A 24,607-nucleotide genomic window follows, 5' to 3' on the forward strand; every position below is an offset into this window, starting at 1 on the left:
AAGTGCGAGCTTGCATCCGCATCCCAAGCACAGCATGAGTCTGTATCGACACTTGAAGTCACACATTTCTGGACAGATGAGTACGCGACGGCCGACGGTAAGTCAAGGGGTTTGAGGTGGTTTCCATCTGCTTGGCATCAGGTAAGCCGATGGTCTTGCAGCGCCTGCAATTAAACAAACTGCACCGATTGCTCAATATATGGGCAGGTCACCTTTCATAAGAGCCGCAGGTGGTATTCTGCTTGCTCGTCCCAAAAACCCAGTGGTGAGATATTAGTACACGGAGAGAGGTCAAGTGTAGAGGATACGGGAAAATTGCTCAAAGCAAAGATGCTGTAACACTGCAAGGGAGAACGCAGTTCCAAGTGCACTGTTTGTACACGTTCCGCTAAAAGGACCCAACTCATGTGGTATTCACTGAACACCTCACTATATTTAAGATGGTCACCTGCAAAAATAAAAAAAATAGACGGTGCAGAGGCGGCAGATCAAAAAATAATGGTACGCTTTTGCTATCCAAGTTACAGATAGTGACGAGTGAAAAGATTAGCTTTCCCTTAGTAAACAATTCGAAAACTACCAGAAAATACGAGCCTTGTGGTGAAGAAGGCCTTCGTTAAACCAAGCCACCTGTTCTAGCATCTTTTGTAAAGCAGGTACCTAGAAGACAAGAATTGTGGGCTAGTTGGACTTCTCTGCGGTCATCTTTCTACAACGTTACCCCCTCACACACTCTAAAATACTTTTTCTCTCAAGAAAATGAACATGGCAAATTAGGGAATCGAAAACCAGAGCAAAACAAAAGTAAACGCCTCTTGCTATAAACATGGAAGCTCTGAGAGAGAAGAAAAGAGAATGGTCCCTGGAAGACTATGTCACATGACAGAGAAGAACAAAGGAAGGATAGCTACAAAGACACAGCAGAATTAAAGAGAAGAAATGTAGTTGGAGATATTAAACTTCCAATGTCTGTTAGTGTTTATAACAGGTTCACATATGTAGGTACATGCCCCAGTTACACCAGCCAGGTGGGGGCAGTGAAAGAATGAGAACCTTGTCCAAAAGGTCACAGTGTCACCAATGGCCATTAAAGTTCGCAGGTCTCTGTTGGTCCATCTGGCAGTCCTGTGGTACCGATGCCTACTCGCCCTTTACCAGCAATATCAGGAATTGCAACAGTAACTGGAGGTATGACTCTACGGTCTGCAATTCGACAGCCTTGGTTCAACGAACGTGTTGACTCAACAGCGCCATGCCTGCCCACCGGGGTTACAGGGTTGACCCGCAGTGACTCAACATGGATGGCAGGTTTGTCCCGTACCACATCCCTCCGAACTACCTCCCCAGAGGGTGCACCTCGAGGAGACAGAGGCCTAGATTCACCTGAGTCTGTGCGCATGAGCACTGGTGATGGAAAGGCAGTGGTTGTCTGTTGGCGAAAACTTGTGTGTTTTGAAGACCCACGTGGCTGCTGAGATGCACCATATGATGAGGGCACAGTTGTAGGTGGTTGCCGCCGACCATTACGTCGTGAAAGGGAGCTTGGCCTGTAGCCAGGTGTACGTTCCATCATGACTCCTTGTGTGGGCACATCCACTCGCCTGCTGGGTGTGTGTCGAGATGGAGTTCGTTTTAGGGACACATCCCTACAGGGAACCTGTGGAGGATGTTCTGCAGATGAACAGCCAGAACTAGGTGGCGATTCTGGTGTCAGAATCTTTCCATCAACAATGTGGTGATCTGAAAGGTCAGAAACCAAACTCTGGTGCTCAGCTTGACTCGGGCTTTGTGGGGATAAGTCTCCTTCCCCTGGGCCACACCCACGTTGCAAGTAGCAGCATACTGGGCCTGGTGATGACTTTGAAGAACAGCCGGGATGCTCAAAGTTAGGAAAGTTGCGTGGACGTTCTGTGGGCAAAATTAGTGCACGAGGAACACGGGTAGACCTCTGTGACCTTCCCGGAGCACTTGTCGTTGTCATGTTGGTAGTATTGTTGCACAATGTTGTATTTCGAGCACGGTTGTTGCAAATGGGACTAACGGTGACACTGCTTTTAGGTTGTAGAACAGGTGTTGACTCCGGTGTGGGAAGACCAGAAAGGTCAGGTGGTGGAGGAGGTAGAGGTAAGGGAATGCCATCACTGCTTATTTCACTGGGCCGTATAACAAACCCATGTGCTAATGACCGTGGCTTACTTGAAGGAACCAAAGTGGACAGGAGCATCACGGAGGGCGTGTTTGAGTTCACTGGGCCATTTAGGAAGCGCGTCTTTGCCTGGTTTGGAAGTGCAAGGCCAGGAGGACTGTAGAGGTGTGACGGAGGCTCTGCAGCTGACTTAGTAGCATGTGGGAGTTGCCTTCGCCGTGCGATGTACCAGTAGGTAAGAAGGATTGCAAGCACAGCACCAAGCACAAAAGCCGCCACCACACAAATGGCAAGCAGAGCTGCGGGTACCAGGGAATCACCATCACTCAGCTGGAGCTCTCTGGTCACACCTAAAATGAGGACAGGGACAAAGATCCAGTATTATCTCCGGCAATTGAAGAGAAGGAAGAAAAAGGAATTATTAAATAATTTCAACAAAGTAAAATCCAAGAGTTGGGGGTAAAAGGATGGTATAAGGACACAAATTGGAGGAGATGTCCCACACATGTTGAGGGTCGACAAAAGAAGAAATGTGCAAAAAGAATGCAGCCACAATGTAACGAGATGTTAGCAGCTTTGGCTTGTTGGATACATGATGCTCACAAGGGTTGCAAACAAGCTTAGCGATAATGCACATGTGGTATTCCAGTTGTAAAAGAAAACAGAAGATCTGAATATACAAGTGAAGCAAAGCTGTGTAGATGTTCTGAAGCGTCTGGTGACTTCAAAAAGGCAGATGACATTTCATACTCAGGAAGGAGACAAGAGGAGAAATTGACAAAATAAAAATGAGAAAAAGGTCAGGGTGTAGGAGGTTGGAAGGAGACTAGTGAAGTTGTGAGGGAGGAAGAGAGATGAGGGGAAGAAAATGAGAATGCATTGAGACTTGTGGAGGTGCGGGTCAAATTCTAATTATTTTGTACATAATATGTGGATAGCCCTTTGGCATTTGGAAAATGGAGAAAATATCAAAGGAAACAAGGAGCTGATACTCTCGGTCCCCCGTATTTTGGTGGTATGAGGAATGTATCTGTGTAATATGAAAACGAAATATTGAACAGTTTTTGAAATGTCACGTACACAAGCCAAGTTACTGAGTTGGTTGCCCGTGCAACATAATTCAGCCAATCACAGCCGTTATCGAATCAGGTGGAAATAATGTCATGAGGAATGGTTGGTTATCTGCAATATGATCGCTCAATGTTCAACGTTTTTCGAAATATCACATAAGACTGTGTCATGCACATCACTAACTTAATCTTACAGTTTATCCTCTAGAGTGCTAACTTATTTCTTACTATAAATAGAAAGTAACTTCAAATCCACGTTCATTTGCAATTAACTTGTGTATTTCAAGTCAGAGAACATGTCAATGGGCTGATAGTCTTTTCCTGCAGAACTCAACAAAAAGGGAAAAACCGAACACCTACAACGAGGAAAACCCAAAGAGAAAATTTGGTTTTGTTGGTTGGAGAAGGTGCCATACTCCAACAAAGCACCCACTCCTAACCCACCCCACACCATACAGTGCTACTGTATGATCACCCACCCCCAAACAATATGCTACCCTGTTCAGCTTTGTTGTACAAGTATCCCAGCTAACACAACACCGTTGGGCCAACGTTGGCCCAACGGTGTTGCGTTAGCTGGGATGCATAGGATTGTAAATTGATACATCCATGTGCTTGACGCCAACAACATTGCAGTGCAGCTTTGCATGGAAACATGAACTTACAAAAATACAATTTATTATTTGTTTACGAAACAACTAATTACAAAATATTACAATGTATTTTTATAAGCACAGTTCTGGATATATTCATCAATTCCAAACTCCAGTATGCGTTTAATGTTACAATATGAGTTCCTTTTAAAGGAACTTCAATGCAGAAGGAAGCCACTCAGCTCATCAAACCCTCAGCTGTGGTTGCCGACCTATGGTTGTTTGTCCGTGCTCGTGTCGTAAATGCTGACCATCAATGAACCAAGCAGCACGTACCATTTTAAACATTTTGGTATGACTTGGCAGGGTTACGAACCACCGACCTCCCGGACTCAGAGTGGACGCTCTAACCATCACACCACCAAGTCAAATTTTTAATAACCGAAAATGCAAGTCCCTCTAATGAAAAATCGGTTCAACAAGAGAGAGAGGAGCACTTATGTTATAAGACAGTAGCCTAACTCTAGGACAGAATATAGACAGATGGCATGGCAAAATAGCTCGGTCATGTCTGAAATGAATTCCATTCCCAATGGTTGTGGCTACAAAGTGCAATGTTTGGCAGTGAGAGCATTACATCAAAGAGTATGCAGGACTTTAGAAGGCCTGTTAAGCTGGCTATCATGTCTGTAAGTACTCACAAGCGGATTTTAAATTATTTAGCAACATTCAAAAAAGTAGGCCTTTTGTGTTCTCGTGTCTTGGATAAATTCCCAAAAAACTGTTTCCTACACTAAATAATAAAAAAGAATTTAAAAAGTAGAAATTTGCTAATTGACAGAAGTCTAGTATAATGTTGGCAGAAGTCTAGTTTACAAGCGGATACATATGCCAAGGATGGGTGATGGGATTTTATATGATGGGCCATATAAAAAAACAGCAACTGGAGAGCTCATCGAACACCTTACCCCGCAGTCTTGACAAACAAGGATATGGGCAGGGTTTACAAGTGGCAAATTTGATTGGTCGAGATGACGTAAAATGCCGTAATATTTTGTCCAGGTACTGCTAAACTGAAGGTTTTTGAAAGTGCCAAAAGGGTGATTGGTGTTCTGCAATGTTAATTGAATTCAATTGCATAGAATTCAATTGAATGAATGAATGAATGAATGAATGCCCAATGAACAATGTATAGAATTTAATTGAAATAAAATAAAGATTTTAAAGTTAGTGTAATTTTTTTTCGAGAAGTTTACCACCATTGATGCAGCATTTTTACACCACCCTATTTAACACGCTACATGAGCTCTTCGTGCTGGTTGTTTGTGCCCTTTGTGACGCCATTAAAAACATGAAGTTTCCAGTTTGGAATGAATTTCAACTCGTTTGACTGCCAGACAGGCAGAGTAAAAAAAAATGATCTCACTCCTCTGCACATGCCCAATCATGACGACTCCAGAAACAAAGTACTCCTAAACTACAGGTTTGTTTTCCTATTCATGTTCAGATTTGTGTTCAAAATATAACATTCTATTTAAATTAAGTTGTTCTTCAATCATAAACTGACGTCTGTAGAGAGAAGGACAGACAGGCAGACAAAGTGAACCACAGTTGGGCTTAAAGGACCACTCACCGGAATGCTGCGATGTCATCCCACAGGGCTACCGATTTAATAAAAGTCTACTTTTGACAAGGCCGAACACAATAAAGTTTGTAGGTAAGATTATATGCCATAAGCGGGATTGAAAAACATTGTTAACTAGATGGTATTCATAGAATAATTACCCTGCGCAGTCAACTTGGTGCGAGCCAACTCTTCTGTTTTTGAAGGGTTTTTTTCTTTAATCCAATATGGTTGCCAGACCACATGAGCGATTACATCATAAATTTAAATTCTCTAATATAATTGTTGTGGAGAACATGCTCAAGAAATTTCAAACTGATCAGACCTAATTATCATTAAAATATTCTACAGGAGGAGGCGCTCCTATGTTTAAAATTGTGTGTCTATCAGACCAACAGTTGTGGAGAAAAAAAATTCATACTGATCGGATCAAGCGTAATACTTGTCAAATTATGACGTCATAACACAGGCATCGATAACATCATCATTAACAGATCTTATTCCCCATCGGGAGTACTTGACAATGAGGCCTGTTTCATTTTTTTCAATTTAGCGGTTTCAGAGTTATAGAGGTGTGACGTTTTTACAACATGACGCCCGTACCACGTGACCTATGACGTCATTATTATGAATTAAAAAATTATACCGGCAGAGGCGCTCCTATGGTAAAAGTTTGTGTTAATCGGATCAACGGTTGCCGAGAAAATGAATTTAAAAAATCCAGACACGTACGTACGGGACACGTACGCACGTACGCAACTGAATGCCTAACCATGCTTTTCACTTCGCGAGTGCAGGGTAATTATGCCTCCAAAGTTTGGTAATGATGTGCAAAGCAGTGAGAGATGAGATAGGAAACAGAATAGACAAACACCCTCGTATTATTTATATCGATGCAAAAGGTATTTGATTGCTACCAGTGCGACTGTACCACATATAATATTGTTATGTTTGTGGGGGTAAACGAAGGAATACCGTATTCGAGATATAATTGTGTAGTTTAGCATGCTCCGAGTGTCACGAAGAAGAAGAACCCACCTCGATGTAAATTAAGTTAGGCCGACTGTCCGGGTAAGATCATATATGTGTCTCCAGACAAGGGGTGGAGCTATGCTAATTAGGTAGGGCTTAAGGATAACCCCCAGTGTATTATAATTGCTCCTGTGATCTATCCTCTGTCTTTATTACAATTAAAAGCCTGCCAAACAACAACTATAACAAATGGACTCATTCGCTCACCACGCCACCAGGTCCGACAAACCCGGCACGTAAATCTCGCCTCACGGCCAACGACGTCATCTGAACATTCCGAACGGAGATTAGACTCTGCCCCTGATGACTCGTAACAAGGAGGCCATGTCTGGCCTTTGTGATTGGTGGAGGCACGATGGGATGATTGAGTGGAGCCCAGTGATTGGACAGAGTGTGACGTCATCATGGAACATTCGAGAGTGAAGGGAAAAAAGGACGCGGTCACGCCATCTTGCTCTCTCTTTTGGTCCTTGCTTTTATAGTGGGCAGTCGCATTTCCTCCTTGTTCCGGCTTGGTCCCGGGCATGTGGGCTTTGGTTCATGTGCGCTCTTGGGAAATGACTGGTGAGAAACAGCGGTTTGGGACAGTTGGAACTACAAGGCACAGGATCAACGTCGGCAGTGGACTGGGTCCACGTCGTGTTTCCTCTGGATGTCGAGGAGCGCGACTCCGTGCTATTTTGTACGTTTCCTGCACGGTGGTTTGGAGGCGACGAGCGACCAGCAAGCCTTACCAGCCATGTGGAGATGCAAAGCTGAGTGCTGGCCGATTACCAAAGTATTATTTATTTTATTTTACTTTCGTTTTCCCCTTGTTTGTGTATGAGTCTGAGTGGATATGTCTCAATTAGGAATTTTAGTTTTTACCTCACATACATTTTATTGTCTTTGCATTTATTTTCATTAAATCATTATTTGTCGAATCTTACTTTTCTTGTATTGTGGATTTTGCTGTTCTGTCTTTGTGTTTGTGGGTTGTTTGTGGGATTAACCCCTGCGTGTGTTTCTGATCAGGTAAGACTTCGAACCTTCCCGCGCATGTCACTACCGCCAAGTTGGGGACACTACCGGTCAAAAGTTTTAGAACACCTCAATCTTTCCAGTTTTTATTGAAATTTATACCGTTTAATGTCCAGTGAATAACTTTAAATGGTACAAAGGTAAGCAGTAAACTGCTCGAGGTTAAAAAAAAGTTTAGGTGAGCAAAAACAGGAAAATAATGTAAATTGCACAGTTATATCGTAAAAATGGCCTTCTTCAGGGAACAAGTAATGGGTTAACAACTTACAGCTGTTCTGCAGCAATGTAAGTAAATTAGGCCTTGAACGTTGATGCAAACAATTCATACAGGTGTCCCAACCTCTGCTGATTACCTTTTTACAAACCCCGTGTCTGTATAAAAGCAGTATTGGAACAGACTGTTATTACACCCTCTGAAGCATTATTTGGACAATATTGCACTGCAGGAAGTAGTACATTGGAAACTGGAGGAAACTCTGACAGGAAGGGGTCTGGCAGACCCAAAGCCACAACAGAATCAGAAGACAAGTTTCTGAGAGTGAACAGATTGCGTGACAGGCGGCTCACAGGACAACAGCTTCAAGCACAGCTTAACACTGGTCGAAGTAAGCAAGTCTCAGTTTCAACTGTAAAGAGAAGACTTTGAGATGCAGGTTTGACAGGTTGAGTGTCAGTAAGAAAACCATTGCTAAGATGGCAAAATAAGAAAAAGAGGCTTGCCTGGGCCATGAAGCACCGCGAGTGGATTACTGAAGACTGGAAGAAGATCTTATGGACCGATGAATCAAAATTTGAAATATTTGGTTCATCACGCAGGGTTTTTGTACGCCGTCGAGTAGGCGAAAAGATGGTTCCTCAGTGTGTGACACCAACTGTCAAACATGAAGGAGGAAGCGTGATGGACTGAGGCTCTTTTGCTGGATCCACAGTCGGCGACTTGCAGAGTGACTTGGCACCCTGAACCAAAAAGGCTACCACAGTATTTCACAGCACCATGCAATACCCTCTAGTATATGCCTAGTTGGTCAAGGGTTCATCCTACAGCAAGATAATGACCCTAAACACACCTCCAGGCTATGTCAAAACTACCTTCGAGGAAAAGAACAAGACGGTAGGCTTCAAATCATGGAATGGCCAGCACAGTCTCCAGACTTAAACCCCATCGAGCTGGTTTGGGATGAACTGGACAGAAGGGTGAAAGCAAAGCAACCTACAAGTGCAACACATTTGTTGGAACTTCTGCAACAGTGTTGGGAAGAACTTCCCGAACAATATTTGATTTCCATTGTAGAAAGAATGCCACGAGTGTGTTCGGCGGTTATATCTGCAAAATGTGGCTACTGTGCTGAGTCAAAAATTTAAATTAAATTTTGTTAAACAAAATGATTCTATGATTTATTTTTTATCTCCAATTGTTCATTTGTTCTATGCTTAATTTCCGAGTACATTGAGACATTAAACTGCGTAAATTTCAATAAAAACTGGAAAAATTGAGGTGGTCTAAAACATTTGACCGGTAGTGTACGCCTAACCGGAGTAAAGCTCGTTTCGGCCATTCGTCCTCTTGGGGTCTTAACCCCGGGAACACGACAATATATTGCTTTAAAAAAAATTACAATTACTAGTAATAGGCATCCACAACCAACCTTGACCATGTTGTGGACCGTCGGCCAAGTCCTTCACTTTTTTCTTGCTCCCTCACCTTTTCATCTTTATTCACTATTGCATTCATTTTCTCTGCAACCACCTGAGCGATTGACATGAAACTTTCAACAGAGGAGCACCTACCCAATGGATAATTGTTTTTACCAAAGTTACATGATCATTGGATGGAAAATGCAGCCGGCATTCCAAAAAGTCTGTTTTCTGCAGGCAGGGGTTGCAGGGTGTTTCAAGTATCAGGAATAAAAGGACCTTGACCTCACTTCGTTCAGCAAAATAATTATTTTTTACATTTACATAGGGCTCATGAAAAACCTTGAGACTAAAAAATAATTAGCCACAGCACGACATTAGATAATGCCTGAATGTGTACCAAGAGTATTAATACAGACTTTGCAATATAAATAATTTACTGCTGCTTCGCAATTATTGTCGCACATTTCTCCTGTTTGCTACCCTGGTGTTGGCTTAGCGGTTAGGGTGCCGGCTTGGGATCCTAGGATCCTGGGTTTGTAATCCCGGTCGATCGCTGAATTGACACCAGGGGGGTTGACTCAGCCTATCATCCTTCCGAGATCAGCGAATTGAGTACCAGTTCACTGGTAATTCCCTGTGTGTCGCAAGAGGCGACTAACAGGATTGGCGGCAGGAAGGGCATCCGGCTATAAAACATTGCTTGAAAAAGGGGACCACGGTGCCCGAAAAAGGCCAACCCCTGCTCTACGGGGAAAAGTGGCCTCCAAAGGTGGTTCGTTTCTCCTGCTTGCTCTTCTATTGGAGCTCTCATTTGCTGAATAAGTTTTATTGCATATGTCTTTGAATAAAACTCCAGATAAATAAACATTATGGCCGTACCTGACGACACAGGAGAAAAACAAACTTTTTGAGCTGTCCATTGGGACAAAGTGGGTCCCGACAGTGCAGAGGAAGTTCAAGAATGAGTTAAATGCCCCATGGGCCCGAAAGTGCAAGTCCATTCATCAAGTTCTGTTTGTTTGTTGAGCAATTTCACAACACAGTCCACGTGTATGGACTAACTAAACATCGTCGCAAGACAACTGTGAGCATCAATGAACCGTGCAGGATATTCGCCGCAGGGTGATTGACAGTGTCTCCAAATAAATCATTGCATTGTCTGTCAAAGGAGGTGGATGTGTCAAAAACACCAACCTGTATAATTTTAAAGAAGGATTTAAACACATTTCAGTAAAAAACAAATCCAATTATGCAGAGACCAACAGCTGTCGTTGAACCTTTGGTGAGAGATTTGTGGAATTTATTGAGGTTAATTCTTCTGTTCTTGATGTGTTATGGCGTTCTGAGCTATACTTATATTTGACTGGCAAGGTCATCAGACAGAATCGTAGATTTTGAGTGTTTGAAAACCCACAAGAGATTTGTGAAACGCCGCTTTATCTCCAGGTCTTCCGTTTCCCGTTTCCCGGACTTCCGTTTCCGGTCTTGCTGGCGAGGGTTCGTTTATTCTCAGCTCTCCATGCTATCCATCGAAATCGAAGTTAAGTAATTGTTCCCATTTGTATTTTCGTTATAACTATTTATTTTATGGTGTATATATTGTCTCCCGACGAAGATTTTCGGTGCAAATCTTTCATACCTGTATTGATAATCGTGTTAATTCGGGTCGTGTTTTGAGGCCTTGTAGTTGTACAGTGAACACTGTACAACCTTGAGGCTTTGTTTTTCTCTCAGCGGTCCGTGTTTTTGTGATCCAATAACTTTCGTTCTCTGTTTTCCCAATCTTTTCACCCCATAGCCCTCTTCCTTGTGTAAATCACAACTCAAAAAAATCCAAAAAAAAAACATTTCCTTCTCTGTTCTCATTCGTTTATTCATTCTTATTCGTTCGGTCGTTCGTTCTTCGACCACGTGTTTCTCCCCCATTTCCCCAGATAGATTGTCAAATTTCAACTCGTTATTTTATCGTCCATGCGTTATTGTTTTGATTATAGTTACTTTTGGTTTGAATTTCCTGTAACTTGTAATTATTTAATCGTGTTCTGCTCCTCGTGTGCGGCCTTGTAGTTGTACCCCCGTCGGTGTTTGTTATCTTAATCGTGTTTTGCTTGGCTCTTAGTTTTTTTCCCTTCTACCCCGAACATAATACTCTGTCTAACGTTCTAAATCCCCACCTCCCCCCCCCCCACCCCCAAAAACCAAACAAACAAAAAAAAAACCAAAAACATTTATTTTCCTTTCTCCACGTGTACTGTTGACTCATCCTGTATTTTCTATCCAGGTGTGCTGTTCGCCCCGCCCCCATTAACTCCTTGCCATCCACCGTTTGCCCTTCACGTGACTCGTGGTGGTCCCTCTCGGCTCTCCCCCCGTTGGTATTTTTGTGCACATAAGATTGTTCACGGTTCTGTTTAAATATTATTTAAATATGTATAACCTTTCCCCTTCAGTGTTTTACTCAGTGGTATTTTACAACACGCTGTTTTTCTTCCTATTTAAAAGGCTTTTCTCAATTTCCTCTCCAACTCATTCCACCTCAAAAAAAAGAAATTCAATATCTTATACGTCTCCCTCACTACATGGTCTAAATTCACATTCATTCCATCCCTCCTCCATCATTCTGAACCGGATTGCTAACTTGAAAATCACAACAAACCCAATTTGTTTTCAATGTTCGTCTTTCATTAATCATCCACTTTCTAAACTCCCCTCTTGCCCCTCCCATCCAAATCCCTCCCCTTGCACCTACACTCCTAAACTCCCCCCTTGCCCCGCCACTCTTAAACTCCCCCCCTACCCCTCCACTCCTGAACTCCCCCCTTGCCCTTCCACTCCTGAACTCCCCCCTTGCCCTTCCCCTCCTAAACTCCCCCCTCACTCCTCCCCTTCAAAACTCCCCCCCAACCCCTCCCATTCAAATCTCCCCCCATACCATTCCTCTCCAATTCTCCCTCCTCCCCCCTCCTCCTCAAAGCTGCCTCCTCCCCACTTCGTCTCCCTTCTATCTCATACCTCCACCCCCCCCCCAACCTTCTTCTTTCCTCTGCCCCCCCCTCAAACAACCCCTCTCTGTGCCTCATCCCTTCACCTTCAAACCTTTCATCCTCCTCATCCTTCCCTTTCTTGGAACTCTTCTGCAATCGCTGACACACTAACAACTGCTCTCCCTACCTCCCCCTCTCATCCTTCATCTTACCCTACTCCTCCCCTCCCCTGTCCTGTACCCGATGCTCCCCCTCTCTCTTCATTAACGGTATGGACCTCAAACATCCGGGGCCTTCGCTCAAACCTGACTGATCTCTCCATACAGGTTGCTTCTGACAATCCAGACTTGATCTGCTTAACAGAGACTTTCCTCCTTCAAGATGTCTCTGATTCCTTAATATCTCTTCCTGGTTACTCCCTCCTCCGGTATGATAGACCTGAGCCTCGGCCTGGTGGTGGGGTGGCTATCTTTATCAAAAACTCTCTTCCTCACTCTCCTTGCACTGCCCTCTCTCCTCCTCACCCCCAGGAGTACCTCTGGCTACGGCTTCCTCTCCGCTCCCACCTTTTGTTCATATGTGTTCTGTACCATCCCCCAAACAGTGATGACTCCATCTACATTTCACTGTCTGACAACATGGACCAACTTCTATCCACTCATCCCAACTCTCTCTTCCTCATATGTGGTGACTTCAATTGTCATCATGCCACCTGGTTGGGTGTGGGTTCCTCTCTCACCAGTCATGGCACCTCAGCAAAGGACTTCTGTGACTCACTGGGATTGACACAATCTGTCAATTTCCCGACCCGGATCTCAGCCAATGGAGTATCTTCTCTTCTAGACTTGGTTATGACTAACTTCCCTGCTAATGTCTGCTGCTCTTCTTCTGCTCCAATCGGTTCTTCTGATCATGTGCTTGTCAAAGTGGACATCTCTCTGGCCATTCTCAGAGAGCCTCCTCAGCGTCGACGAGTCTGGCATTTCACTCAGGCCGACTGGGACGGTCTTCAAGCAGCCATCAATCGTCTGGATTGGTCTCCCATCTCCACTGCCTCTGACATCAATTCTTCCTGGGAATTCTTCCAAAGCAAACTGATCTCTCTCATGCACAGATTTATCCCATCTCGCCTTCAGTTGTCTTACCCTTCCTCCCGTCCATGGTACACTGAATCTTGTGGTGAGGCAGTTGCCCTGAAACAACTTGCCTTTGCCTCTTGGAAGGCTAATCCAACTGAAGGAAATCTCAGTTCCTTCCACCAAGCTCGGAACAAGTGTGTGTCTACCCTCAGGAGTGCCAGGAAGCACTATCTCTCCTCACTCAAGAATGAACTCTCAAACCTGTCTCCTTCCTCCAAATCCTGGTGGCGTCTGGTCAAATCCGTTTCTGGTGTTTGTTCCCCCTCCATCCCCTCCCTTACCTCAAATGGCCACACAGTTGACATCGCACGTGACAAAGCCGAATGCCTCAACTCTGTGTTTGCCTCAAAATCCTTAGTCCCAAACCCATCTCTCTCTGTTCCCACCTTTCCCAGTCGAACCAAACTGCTCGTGGACTCTGTGACCTTCTCTCCTGACAAGGTGGAGGAGTTTTTGTCAAACCTCGACTCTGATTCTGCAACTGGACCAGATGGCATCAGCCCACGGGTCCTAAAATCCTGCTCTGCCGCTCTATCTCACCCTCTCTCTGTTCTTTTCACCCTATCTTTTGCTCAAGGTCATCTGCCAGCATCCTGGAAATCAGCAAACATTACCGCTTTACACAAAAAAGGTGCAAAAACAGATCCTTGCAACTACAGACCAATCAGCCTGCTCCCAATTATCAGCAAAGTCATGGAATCCATCATTGCTTCGGATATGAAATCTTTCCTCTTCTCCAATGGCTTGATCTCTGATCATCAATTTGGTTTCAGACCAGGTCACTCTACTCTGGACATGCTGCTTCTGCTGTCTCAACAATGGATGGAGGTCCTCAATGCCAAACAGGAAATCAGAGCTGTCTCCCTTGACATATCACGTGCCTTCGATACGGTCTGGCACCCAGCTCTGCTCACCAAACTCTCCTCCTATGGTATCCATGGAAATCTCCATGCATGGCTTGCGGACTTCCTCTCTGGTCGTAGTCAACGTGTGGCCCTGAATGGATTTCTCTCATCTCCCCTTCCCGTTCAGGCTGGAGTTCCCCAAGGCAGTGTGCTGGGCCCTGTGCTTTTTCTGGTCTTTATCAATGATCTCTCCGACTCTCTGGAAAATCCTCTGTATCTCTTTGCTGATGACTCCACTCTCTGCCGCTCCATTCCTCTTCCCTCAGATCGGCAGTCTGCAGCCTCCTCACTCTCTGAAGACCTGGACAAAATCACAGACTGGTCAAACATGTGGAACATGTCTTTCAATCCTGACAAATCTCACACTCTTACTATGTCTCTCCGAAAAGATCGACTGGACAACCCTCCCATCTACTTTCTCAACAATCCTCTCCAAGAAGTTCTGTCGCTCAAGCTTTTGGGTCTCACCATCTGCCATGATCTTTCTTGGGAAAACCACATTTCCAAGCTGGCCTCCAAAGCCAGTCGCCGACTGGGCATCCTCCGTCGTGCGAAGTCCTTCCTAGGCACACCTGAGCTCCTCACCACATACAAGGCTTTCATCTGCAGCTCAATGGAATACTGTTCTCCCCCATGGGCTGGTGCTCCTGCCTCACACCTGGCTCGGCTTCACGCTGTTGAATCCAAAGCTTTCAGAATCATTGGAATCTCCCGCGATGAAGCTATCTCTGAGGGCCTTTCACTCACTCACCGCAGGCAGGTAGGTGGTCTTTCTGTCTTCTACCGACTCCTCTCCGGCCTTGCTCCCCCAGCTCTCTCTGTGCTCTGTCCCCCAAATATTCCTACAGGTCGCACAAGATCTGCCAGCCACCCTCTGATGGTTAAACTGCCGAAATCTCGGCTCTCTGCTCACCTTCACTCTTTCATTCCTCTTTTCTCCCGCCTCTGGAACAAACTCCCACACTCACTTCAATCACACTCCTCCCTCCAGGTCTTCAAAACAGCTGTTCACCACCATCTCTTATCTTCCCCCATCCAAAACCTTGATCTTTTCTACCCCCACTAATTCACCCCAGATCCACCTTGTTTGAAATTCCAACTTCTTTCCTGGAAGTCTTGGCAGTGTCCATATGTTTTATACCTCTCCCACCCCCCCCCTTCCCATGCCTCCCCCCCAAAGCCCTCTCCCTCCCACAGTTCTCTCGATGTCTCCATGTCTCTCGGTCCCTGCTCTCAAATGTTGTGTTTGTGTCCTTCCCCCTCTCTCCCCATCTTGTCTACCGCTCCCGATGTTATTTGTTTTGTGTGTCTGTTTGTCTTTCTGTGTGATTAATGTTCGCTCTTTCACGAGCCTCGATCTTGTATACAAAAAAAAAAAAAAAAAGAAGGTCTTGGTCTGGTGCACAATTTCCAAACAGGGAGTGACGACACAGAAAAGGGAGTGCCTTACTCTTTTGATGGTTACGTTGATGGGAATGGAAATTTGTGAATGCCACAGACATTATTCTTTGTAAAAATTGCGACATCAATATTTTCAGAGGAGACGCCAATGGTTTTTATCAGGATGGGGTAGGTCCACACACCCTGGATAATGCCTTGGATTCCTGACTCAGAGGCAAGGTTATCATAAACCGCTTCCGTGCTCGCTTTGACGAAGGTGTCCCTCGACCATTGAAAAGATAATAGTTTCACTAATGTCACCTCTTGTAGGGGTTCCGAAGAAGAAAGATTATCGAACCACCTGAAAAAAGCAATCGGGGATCGCAAATGCCCTCGTAGCCGACAAACTTTGGGAAAAGTTACGTACAACACGAGCATACAGATACATGTCATGCTAAATATGCACTCACATGAAGCCAAACATGAGACTTGCCTCTTTATAGTAGTACCAAGTTTGTGACATTCATCGTTTTTCTGAATGAATATGTAAAATCTTGGTTTTTATGCCTCCGTTGACGAAGGCAACGAAGTTTTTGAAATACCGACTACTTTTCTGGAAGTCCTTGCAGTGTCCTTGTGTTTTATACTTCTCCCACCCCCCCCCCCTTCCCACGCCTCCTCCCCCCAAGCCCTCTCCCCTCTCCATCCCATAGATCTCCCGATGTCTCCGAGTCGCCAGAGGCATTATTTTTTCGGTTGTCCGTCCGTCCGTGCGTGGGGATTCTGACCAAATTTGGTACCATTATGTAGAATGATGTAAAGATGAACTGATTCGATTTTGGGGTCAAGAGATCAAAGTCTGTAATATGTCTATAACTTGAGAATGGCTGAAGTGATGTAATTCAAACTTGGTACAGGTATTATAATGATGTAAAGATTAACTGATTAGACGTTGGGGTCAAAGGTCAAACTCAAAGTGTATAATAGGTCTATAACTTGAGAACGGCGAAAGGGAGTGCCTTACTCTTTTGAAAATTCAAACTTGGTACAGGTATATGTAATGATGTAAAGATTAACTGATTATATTTTGGGGTCCCGAGGTCAAAGGTAAGAGGTCATGTCAGGTAAAAATGTGATAACTTGTGAACAGCTGAAGGCATTTAAATGAAAACTTGGTACAGGTATGTATAATGATGTAAACATGAACTGATTACATTTTGGGGTCAAGAGGTCAAAGGTAAGAGGTCATGTCAGGTAAAAATCGGATAACTTGAGAACGGCTGCATGGATTTAAATCAAACTTGGTAAAACTATTATAATGATGTCATAATGTGGGCGGAGGCATATCGGTCGACGTCATGGCGTCAAAGAGTGTCGTTCTAGTTTATCATCTGAAACACCCTGTAGGAGATCACCGATATGACATATACAGAGAAAATAGGTTGAAGGAATTTAAAGTAAGAAAAGGATAAATGGTGTTTGGAGTGGGAGATGAGTGGGGAGGAAGTTAAATTGCAGCATCTTGCACTCTTAAAATTCCAATAAACTGAAAAGCAAAACCAATAAAGGAAAAAGGAAGAGGAAAAAAGCAACATTGCAAGAATGAGGACTATGAAAAGAAAGAAGTGCAATAAGAATAATAAATAGACTTTCACATTAAGGAGCTGCAAATATAAACAATTGTAGAGATAACCTTGGGGTTTGTCTGCATATTACATAAACAAAGGAATTCAAATGAGAAAAGCAATGGAAGAGCGAGCGGTAGGAAATAAAAGGGATGGTGGAGGAGTTATGGAGAGGAGGAATGAAAAGAGAAAAGGATGACGAGGGAGAAATTAGGGGATGGGAGAGTGGAGGCTTGTAGGGGACACAGTGCTTGTAGGCCCATAATAAAAGGTGGCAGAAAGATCACCGAGTTAACGAGACTTCGGGTTGGTGTGCATTTGTGTGCACAACAATGAGTACACAGAGAAACACGAGGCGAGGCATGAATGAGGCAAGGAAGATAGATGTCCAGGGGAAAGATGGACGAGTGATGTAGAAAACATGCAAAATGGATAATGTGTATGAATCGTCCAAATTGTCAGAGCAAAAAATTCATATGCAAATCCACAACAATAAAAACAAGGCCGCGCCTCGAGATAAACCAATAAACGTGACAAATGTGAGTTACCCTTGAGGCTGCAGGCAACGTCTACCTCCAAAACACAATAAAGAGGGATAATAAGGAACGAAATGCTTCAGGTTTGCATCAATAAAGGTTTGCTTCCTGCCAAAAAAAAAACCTCCCATTCGACTCCACTTCAGCCTCTAAGAATAGAAATAAATCCCAAATAAAATGAAGGCCCTCAGAGAGGAACACTTGGTGCCGGCACAGACATTTGTGGTTATGATGTGTATGAAGTTAGGAAAAAGAAAGTTTGTGTCTTTGACATTCAAGGCACCACCTGCCACTGCTCCTGAAAAAGCACCAACAGGGAAATAGGAATGTTTTAAAGCTGGAACAAGAAAAAAAAGTCATATATGTATTGTCCTGTCCTTGCAACTAGAAGTCAAAATGTTTTGGTCCACCAGCTGCGAATATAGTACGGACTTGGTAAATGAAACGCAGGATGATGGAAACTAAAAGGATCATGGGATCGGGATGAGGGAATGCGATCGATACTTTTAAGCGATTATGCTTTTAAGAGAGATGCTCCATCTGTGAACAGGAAGCATGAAGTGGATTGCTGCATGGAAGAGCGGTTATTGTACGAAAGGGAAAGGAGCAAAAAAAAAAAAGAGAAGAGTGGGGAGGAATCAAATATTGTGCCATTTTTCAAACAAAATACAGAGAAGACTCGGAAGCGGAAAGTATGTTTTGAGTGGAAATGAGATTTTCTAGATTTGGGAATTGGGAGATGACTTTGAGAGAAGAATGCCAGTCGTGAGCAAGACTGAAGCAGTGTGTTGTGGAAGGATTGCAGGAAGTAGAATGGTGACATCTCGATGTGAAACACAGGCCTTAGCAATCGAATGCTTCAGATGCAGGGAAAGTCTTACCATGCGAGTGTGAATGTGACGATGAGTATGAGTCAGGGTGCTGGAGGACATGCAAGGGTTCAAGGGGAATCCGAGACCTGTTCAGACCTAGCACAGCTTGCCTTGGCCTAATTGATAGAGAGGTAGGCCTGAGGCCGCCAGCGACTGTTTTGGGTGTGGGAGTGAAGGCAATGACAAGGGTGGGTCGATGGGTAAGCTTGGCAGAACTGCACATGACCACACAAAAAGCATGGGGCTGCAGAGAATGAGCGGTAATAAAACTCCGTCTTTCGCACATGGCGGTGTCCAATTCTTCCACAACATCGATCATTCCCACATTCATTCCCTGCGTCATCCTTTTTAAATGGCTTTAAGCCATGATCTTGGCTAATCATGCACATTACTTCAGCAGCAATAATAATACGGTGGAGCCAATCTCCCTCCAACATGATGACATGGCTACGAGCATGAAGGAAATGTTTTCGAGGAGGTTGTCATTGATGTTTTATTTATGAGCTTAGATGATAAAATATTTTTCTCATAGAAATCTGTCAGAATCTTCTGAGAAGAACCACCTTTAGAGGCCATTTTCCCCTGCAGAGCAGGGGTTGGCCTTTTTTGGGCACCGTGGTCCCCTTTTTTATAGCAATGTTTGACGGCGGGATGCCTTTGCTGCCGCCAACCCTGTTAGTCGCCTCTTGCGACACACAGGGAATTACCAGTGAGCTGGTTCTCAATTTGCGGACCTCGGAAGGATGACAGGCTGAGTCAACCCCCCTGGCGTTAATTCAGCAATCAACCGGGATTCAAACCCAGGATCCTAGGATCCCAAGCCGGATCCTGAATGAATTTACTACTATAATTCAGCTTTTACTCATGGCCGTAGAAGATTGACTACTATAATTCAGCTCAGCTTTTAATTGCAAAATGAGCCCAGCCTGGCCGAAGCGGCCTCAGCCGGCCTCGCCACCTAGCCTATAACCTTCCCAGGGCCCGTCCCGACACTTTTTGTATTAGAGGTTTCCTCCTATCTTTTACCGTTCATGAGATTAGTGCGCGCAGACAAACAAACAAACAAGCAAACAAAAACTTTCTTTTATATATATATAGATAAAAAGTCACTTTTATAAAATCTCCACTCACCTTACGTTTTTTAGATTTACATTTCCTGTAACCTTCTGCTGTTAGTGTTCCAGGTTCTTTCCACTATTTTCTGTTTATTTACTAAACATCTAATCATTTTGTCCATTCTTTAATGTACATTTTCTGCTTCCAGCTGAATGGCTAAGCCTCTCTCGAACTGGACTCAGAAATTATCACCACATACACATTCCTCAATCAAGAACTCAGCGATATAAACAATCTAGGGTCCCTGCTCCAGCGAAACTGTTAAACGCCCAGTTGAAACATGATTAATGTATTTTAATCTTTTTTAATGAATTTTTTTTCTGTTTGTTTTGATTTTCTGCATTTCTTCAATAATTTCGAAAGATTTCAACTTTTATTACCAGCATGTGTAATTTAATACAAAGTAAATATATTTTTCCTGTATTATTGAAATAAAATGCATAATTTGGGGAGCATGATTAATGTATTTAAACTTTATAAATTAATTTCTTTTGTTTTGTTTTCTTTATTTAATGTTGATTTTCCGAATTTCTGCAATAATCTCGAAATATTTTAATTTTTATTAACAGCATGTGCTATTTGACACAAAGTAAATACATTTTTCCTATATAATTGAAATAAGACGCATAATTTGAAATACTTTGATTAATTGATTGAATATTAAATTTTTGTAATGATAGATATTAAACCAATTTTAAGTCAGTGTAGGTTATTTAATACAAATATTTAGATATTTTGAATGTAATTATTGACATTCATGACCGAAGCATTTCAACCTTTTAAATGAATTTCTTCTGTTTTGATTGATTCACCAATGCAAATAGATAATTGTTTTCTTTTTCTGTCTGTACAATGTATTTGTTACTATGTGAAATATATATATATAAAACACAGTTTGTGTGTGTGTGTGTGTGTAATGTTACCGGTAGACTCCTAAACGGAGAGGCTCACGTACTTGATATTTGGCACAGACATGGCCATTGAGCCTGGGAAGAACATGGCCGACCTAAAAATTTATTTCATAATATTTTTTTCCCATATTTTTACCTCAGCGCATTTCAGCGAGGAATATTATGCACCGAATCTGACCGGTGGCAGAGCAGCGCGCTGATTCGCTCAGAGCGATCACGTGATGTTCCTTGCCGCCATTAACTCAGTTACGCGTTCACACGTATTTCAGAGCGAAAAGCGATTGCGTTTTTTCACATTTCAGCGAGGAACATTGCCATTCACACCACATAGGTTTTTTTTTTCTTTCATCTTTAGATCCATATTTTTTATCAGCGAATCTGAATCGGTGGCAGAGCAGCGCGCTGATTCGCTCATTCGCGCTCATTGATAACGATCACGATCACGTGATGACGTGATCACGAATGATGTTCGTGACACGATCACGTGATGTTCCTTGCCGCCAGCAAGTAGCATAGATTTTATTTTAGCATGATTAGCATTTAGCATGATTTAGCATGATTTAGCATAGATAGTAGCATGTTTCACATAGATTTTTTTTCAGCGAGGAATGTTATACACGGATTCTGACCGGTGGCAGAGCAGCGCGCTGATTCGCTCAGAGCGATCACGTGATGTTCCGAATAAGCACAATCAATTGAGTGTGCCGCATGAGTCTGCGATAAGTGTTTAAAGTAAAGTAAAAAAAAATTAAAAAAATGTTAACGTGCCGTTGTTAGCCTATTCATGTATAGTTTGTGTTGTATTTAGCTGTGGCTGAGCTAAGATGTAGCTGAACTTCAGTCGTTGACTCTGGTATCATTTGACCTCTTAATCACCTTGCTCCATTGGGACAAATCCAAGTAATAAGCGCATCGGCAGGTAAATCCACCGGAGCGAGGTGAAACACCTCTCAGGTTGAAATAATGTGAGTTATTCCATCCCCGCCGCCAGTTGGCTTCACTTTTCACGGAGTATGAGCGTTCTATATATTTTCAATTCAGTGCGCCCGACTCGCTCACGTACTTGATTTGTGGCATAGACATGGCCATTGGGCCTTCACGGTGTAATTTGTGCGAGGCTTTTGTCCGAGTGAGCTTGAGTCGAGAGGGCGAATGTACGGGTTGGGAATGTACGGGTCTCCCTTCCCCCACTCGGCAACGCCGGTACTGGAGGGCGTCACAGGATCGGTGAGTCTCCAAAATCCGCTTCGTGCTGTTGCGAAGATTCAGGACGATGTCGCGATTGTTGTGCTGCTCTCCGACCATGAGAACTGCAACGTCATTGTTGACTGGCCCTCCCTTCCCTCCCCCTTCCCCCTACCCCATCCCCTTCTCCCCTCCCCCTCCCTTTTCCCCTCCCCCCCCCTTTTCCCCCTCCATTTTCCCCCTCCCCCTCCTCCCCTTTTCGGTCGGCCTCGCTTCTCTCGGCCTCGGTCAAATCATTAGTTGTTTTGTACATCTTCGAAGGTCCACTCTGCAAGTCTAACTCTTCCAACAGTGTTTGAATGTAGAGTGCTTTGCATATAAATGCGATATTATTACCTGCTTTGTCAAAAGGAACAACTCCATATTGTGTTTGAAGCCATTTCAAATAATCACGTGTATTTGGGCTGTCCAACATTACCTTCGGATTATTGATTCTAACTTTCCATCTGAACTTAACTTTTCTTTTTGCACATTTCTCTGCCTCCTCGAACCTCAAACCCATTTGTAACTGCTTGGCATATTTTGTTTTTATCAATTGACTCTCCCATCCATTCACTCATTACCTCCAGCACCGAAAGTGGATGGAGATTATGTTTTTCACCCTTCTGTCTGTCTGTCTGTTTGTTTGTCACTCACCTACAGGTCACAATTCTAAACCGATCGTCATGAAACTTCACCGAGTTGTAGAGGTCGTCACAATTGAGAAGCCTATTGATTTTAAGGTCAAAGGTCACCTGGAGGTCAAATTTCTAAAACCGCCATTTTGCATCCAATTAACTTGAAAATTGAACAGCATTTGCATATTGAGTCACTAAATTGGAAAACCAACTATTTTTGAGGTCAAAAGGTCAAAGGTCAACTCAACATCAAACTTCCAAAATCATCAATTTTTATCTAAAAAATCATCACTTTTCATCCGATTGACTTGAAAATTTAACAGCATTTGCACATTGAGTCACTAAATAGGGAAGCCAACTGTTTTTAAGGTCAAAAGGTCAAAGGTCAACTCTGGGTCAAACTTCTAAAATCATCAATTTCCATTTGAAAAATCGCCACTTTTCATCCTATTGACCTGAGCTTTGATCAAGATCGTCAATTTTAATCTTGATGAAATGGACAATTTGATGGATGAATGGCAACCTTTTTTGGGGTGGGGGAGTATTTTGCAAGTATAGTGCTCTACATGGCGTCTTCTTGTTTGTCTGTCTGTGAGGAGGATATCTCAAAACGTTATGGACAGATTCGGATGAAATTTGGTGGATAGGTTGGGCGTGAGGCAAGGATGAATTGAATAGGTTTTGGTGAAGATTTGGATTTCGATCCGATAATTTTAAAAGTGATTCTTCACCATTGAGAGTTTGGGCCAAGAACAATACATAGCATGATGTTTCAAACAGTTGTGGACGGATTATGACAAAACTTGCTGGATGAGTTGGGTAGGTGACAAGAACAAGCCGATTAGATTTTGATTTAGGTCCGGATCTAGATCTGGCCTATCAGTGGGATACAAAGCGTAAACTCATCAGCCTGGCGGAGGTATGCTCTCTACCAAGTGCTGTTCTAGTTTTTCTTAGGGTATGATTTTGATAGTATATTGCTATTAATAAATACACAGATGGGCAAATTTCTGAGATCTACCCAATCACTGTTAGTTGTAGTGTGTCTAGAACTGGAAATTAATGTCCATAATTATGTATGTGTCTCTGAAAGTCTCCTGGTAAAGTGTTAAAAAATGGAGGCAAATATGCTTTGGCCATTATCTTGTTTGTATTTGTCATTGCTTCCTTCATCAAATCCATACGGGTACGCAGTTTTTTTTTTCTTTAATCTAGAAAAGTTCTCTACGCTTGCATAATTGTCCTAATGCGATTACTGATGTTAGGTTGTTCATTAACTTCTGGTATGGTCAGGTGCATTCAATTTCCTAATTAAGTTCCAATTTTTTTTTAATCATTCAGTTGGCAAGTTGAGTAACTGTGTAAATTCAGCCATGCACAAATTGATAATCATATTAATAACTACAGATTTAAATTTTGTCATCATCCAATTTTCATAAATTAGACCAGTGGGAAATGACACAGTAAAATGAGTCCTCGAAGGCAAAAAGATAAAAACGTCAATGTCGAACGTGATCGACATGAAAATGAACACAAGCCACAATGAATCATAATGGCCTGCCCCAGTTAATTAACGTGTGACAACATTGCAATGACTCATTCCGAGGCAAATAAGAAAAGAGTTGCAGCTGTTGATTCAAGGATGTATGCTTCAACGCTTGGGACATTGATGAAAACAGAGTCATTTAGCTGTTTCTACATGACGAGTCCGAACAGACATATGCGTCTTGAATGCATCAATTTGTTTGACTGTGGCAATCTGACACAGGACTTGTGTAAATGACCTTGTTCACAATAAAATACAGTAATATTCTACTTGCATTATTAAATTAAGGTCAAACTTCAGCTAGTGGTGCAGAATGAGGGAAGACAGAAAATTTAATTGGACACTGAAATACAAACACAGGCCTAGGCCTGAGGTTAACACAAGCTTTGCAACAGGGTCTCAAAACCAACACAAAAGATAGTTCTGAAGGTTTTCTTGAATTGGATAAATGTTTTGCTTAAGATGATTCAGCTTCAACTTAAACTCCTAGGCTGCAGTTTTGTGTGAACCAATACTACAGCAGGTGGAAAACTGCTGTAATATGGCTTCACTTGGAGCGATCTGGAACTAAAATGTGAGGGAGGCTTTCACATTGTTTCTGGGCAGAA

General features: G+C 43.1%; 1 protein-coding gene across 4 annotated transcripts in view; it reads right to left on the minus strand.

Annotated features, from left to right (window-relative positions):
* Positions 1–966: 966 nt before the first annotated feature.
* The window catches only part of LOC137416877 (semaphorin-6A), a 727,420-nt gene continuing 703,779 nt past the window's right edge, over positions 967–24,607 (minus strand). For 2 of the 4 annotated variants that reach the window (XM_078781382.1, XM_078781381.1), the window contains exons 20-21: positions 18,574–18,717; positions 967–2,496 (exon numbers count right to left, since the gene is read on the minus strand). In XM_078781382.1, the coding sequence (XP_078637508.1) occupies positions 1,088–2,496; positions 18,574–18,717 (1,553 nt within the window). In that variant the 3' untranslated portion in view covers positions 967–1,087. The remainder of the gene's footprint in view (positions 2,497–18,573; positions 18,718–24,607) is intronic. The other 2 variants (XM_078781384.1, XM_078781383.1) reach the window with 2 other exon arrangements.

Source organism: Myxine glutinosa, chromosome 7 (genome assembly GCF_964187855.1).
Source record: "Myxine glutinosa chromosome 7, kmMyxGlut1.1, whole genome shotgun sequence".
Lineage (NCBI taxonomy): Eukaryota > Metazoa > Chordata > Myxini > Myxiniformes > Myxinidae > Myxine > Myxine glutinosa.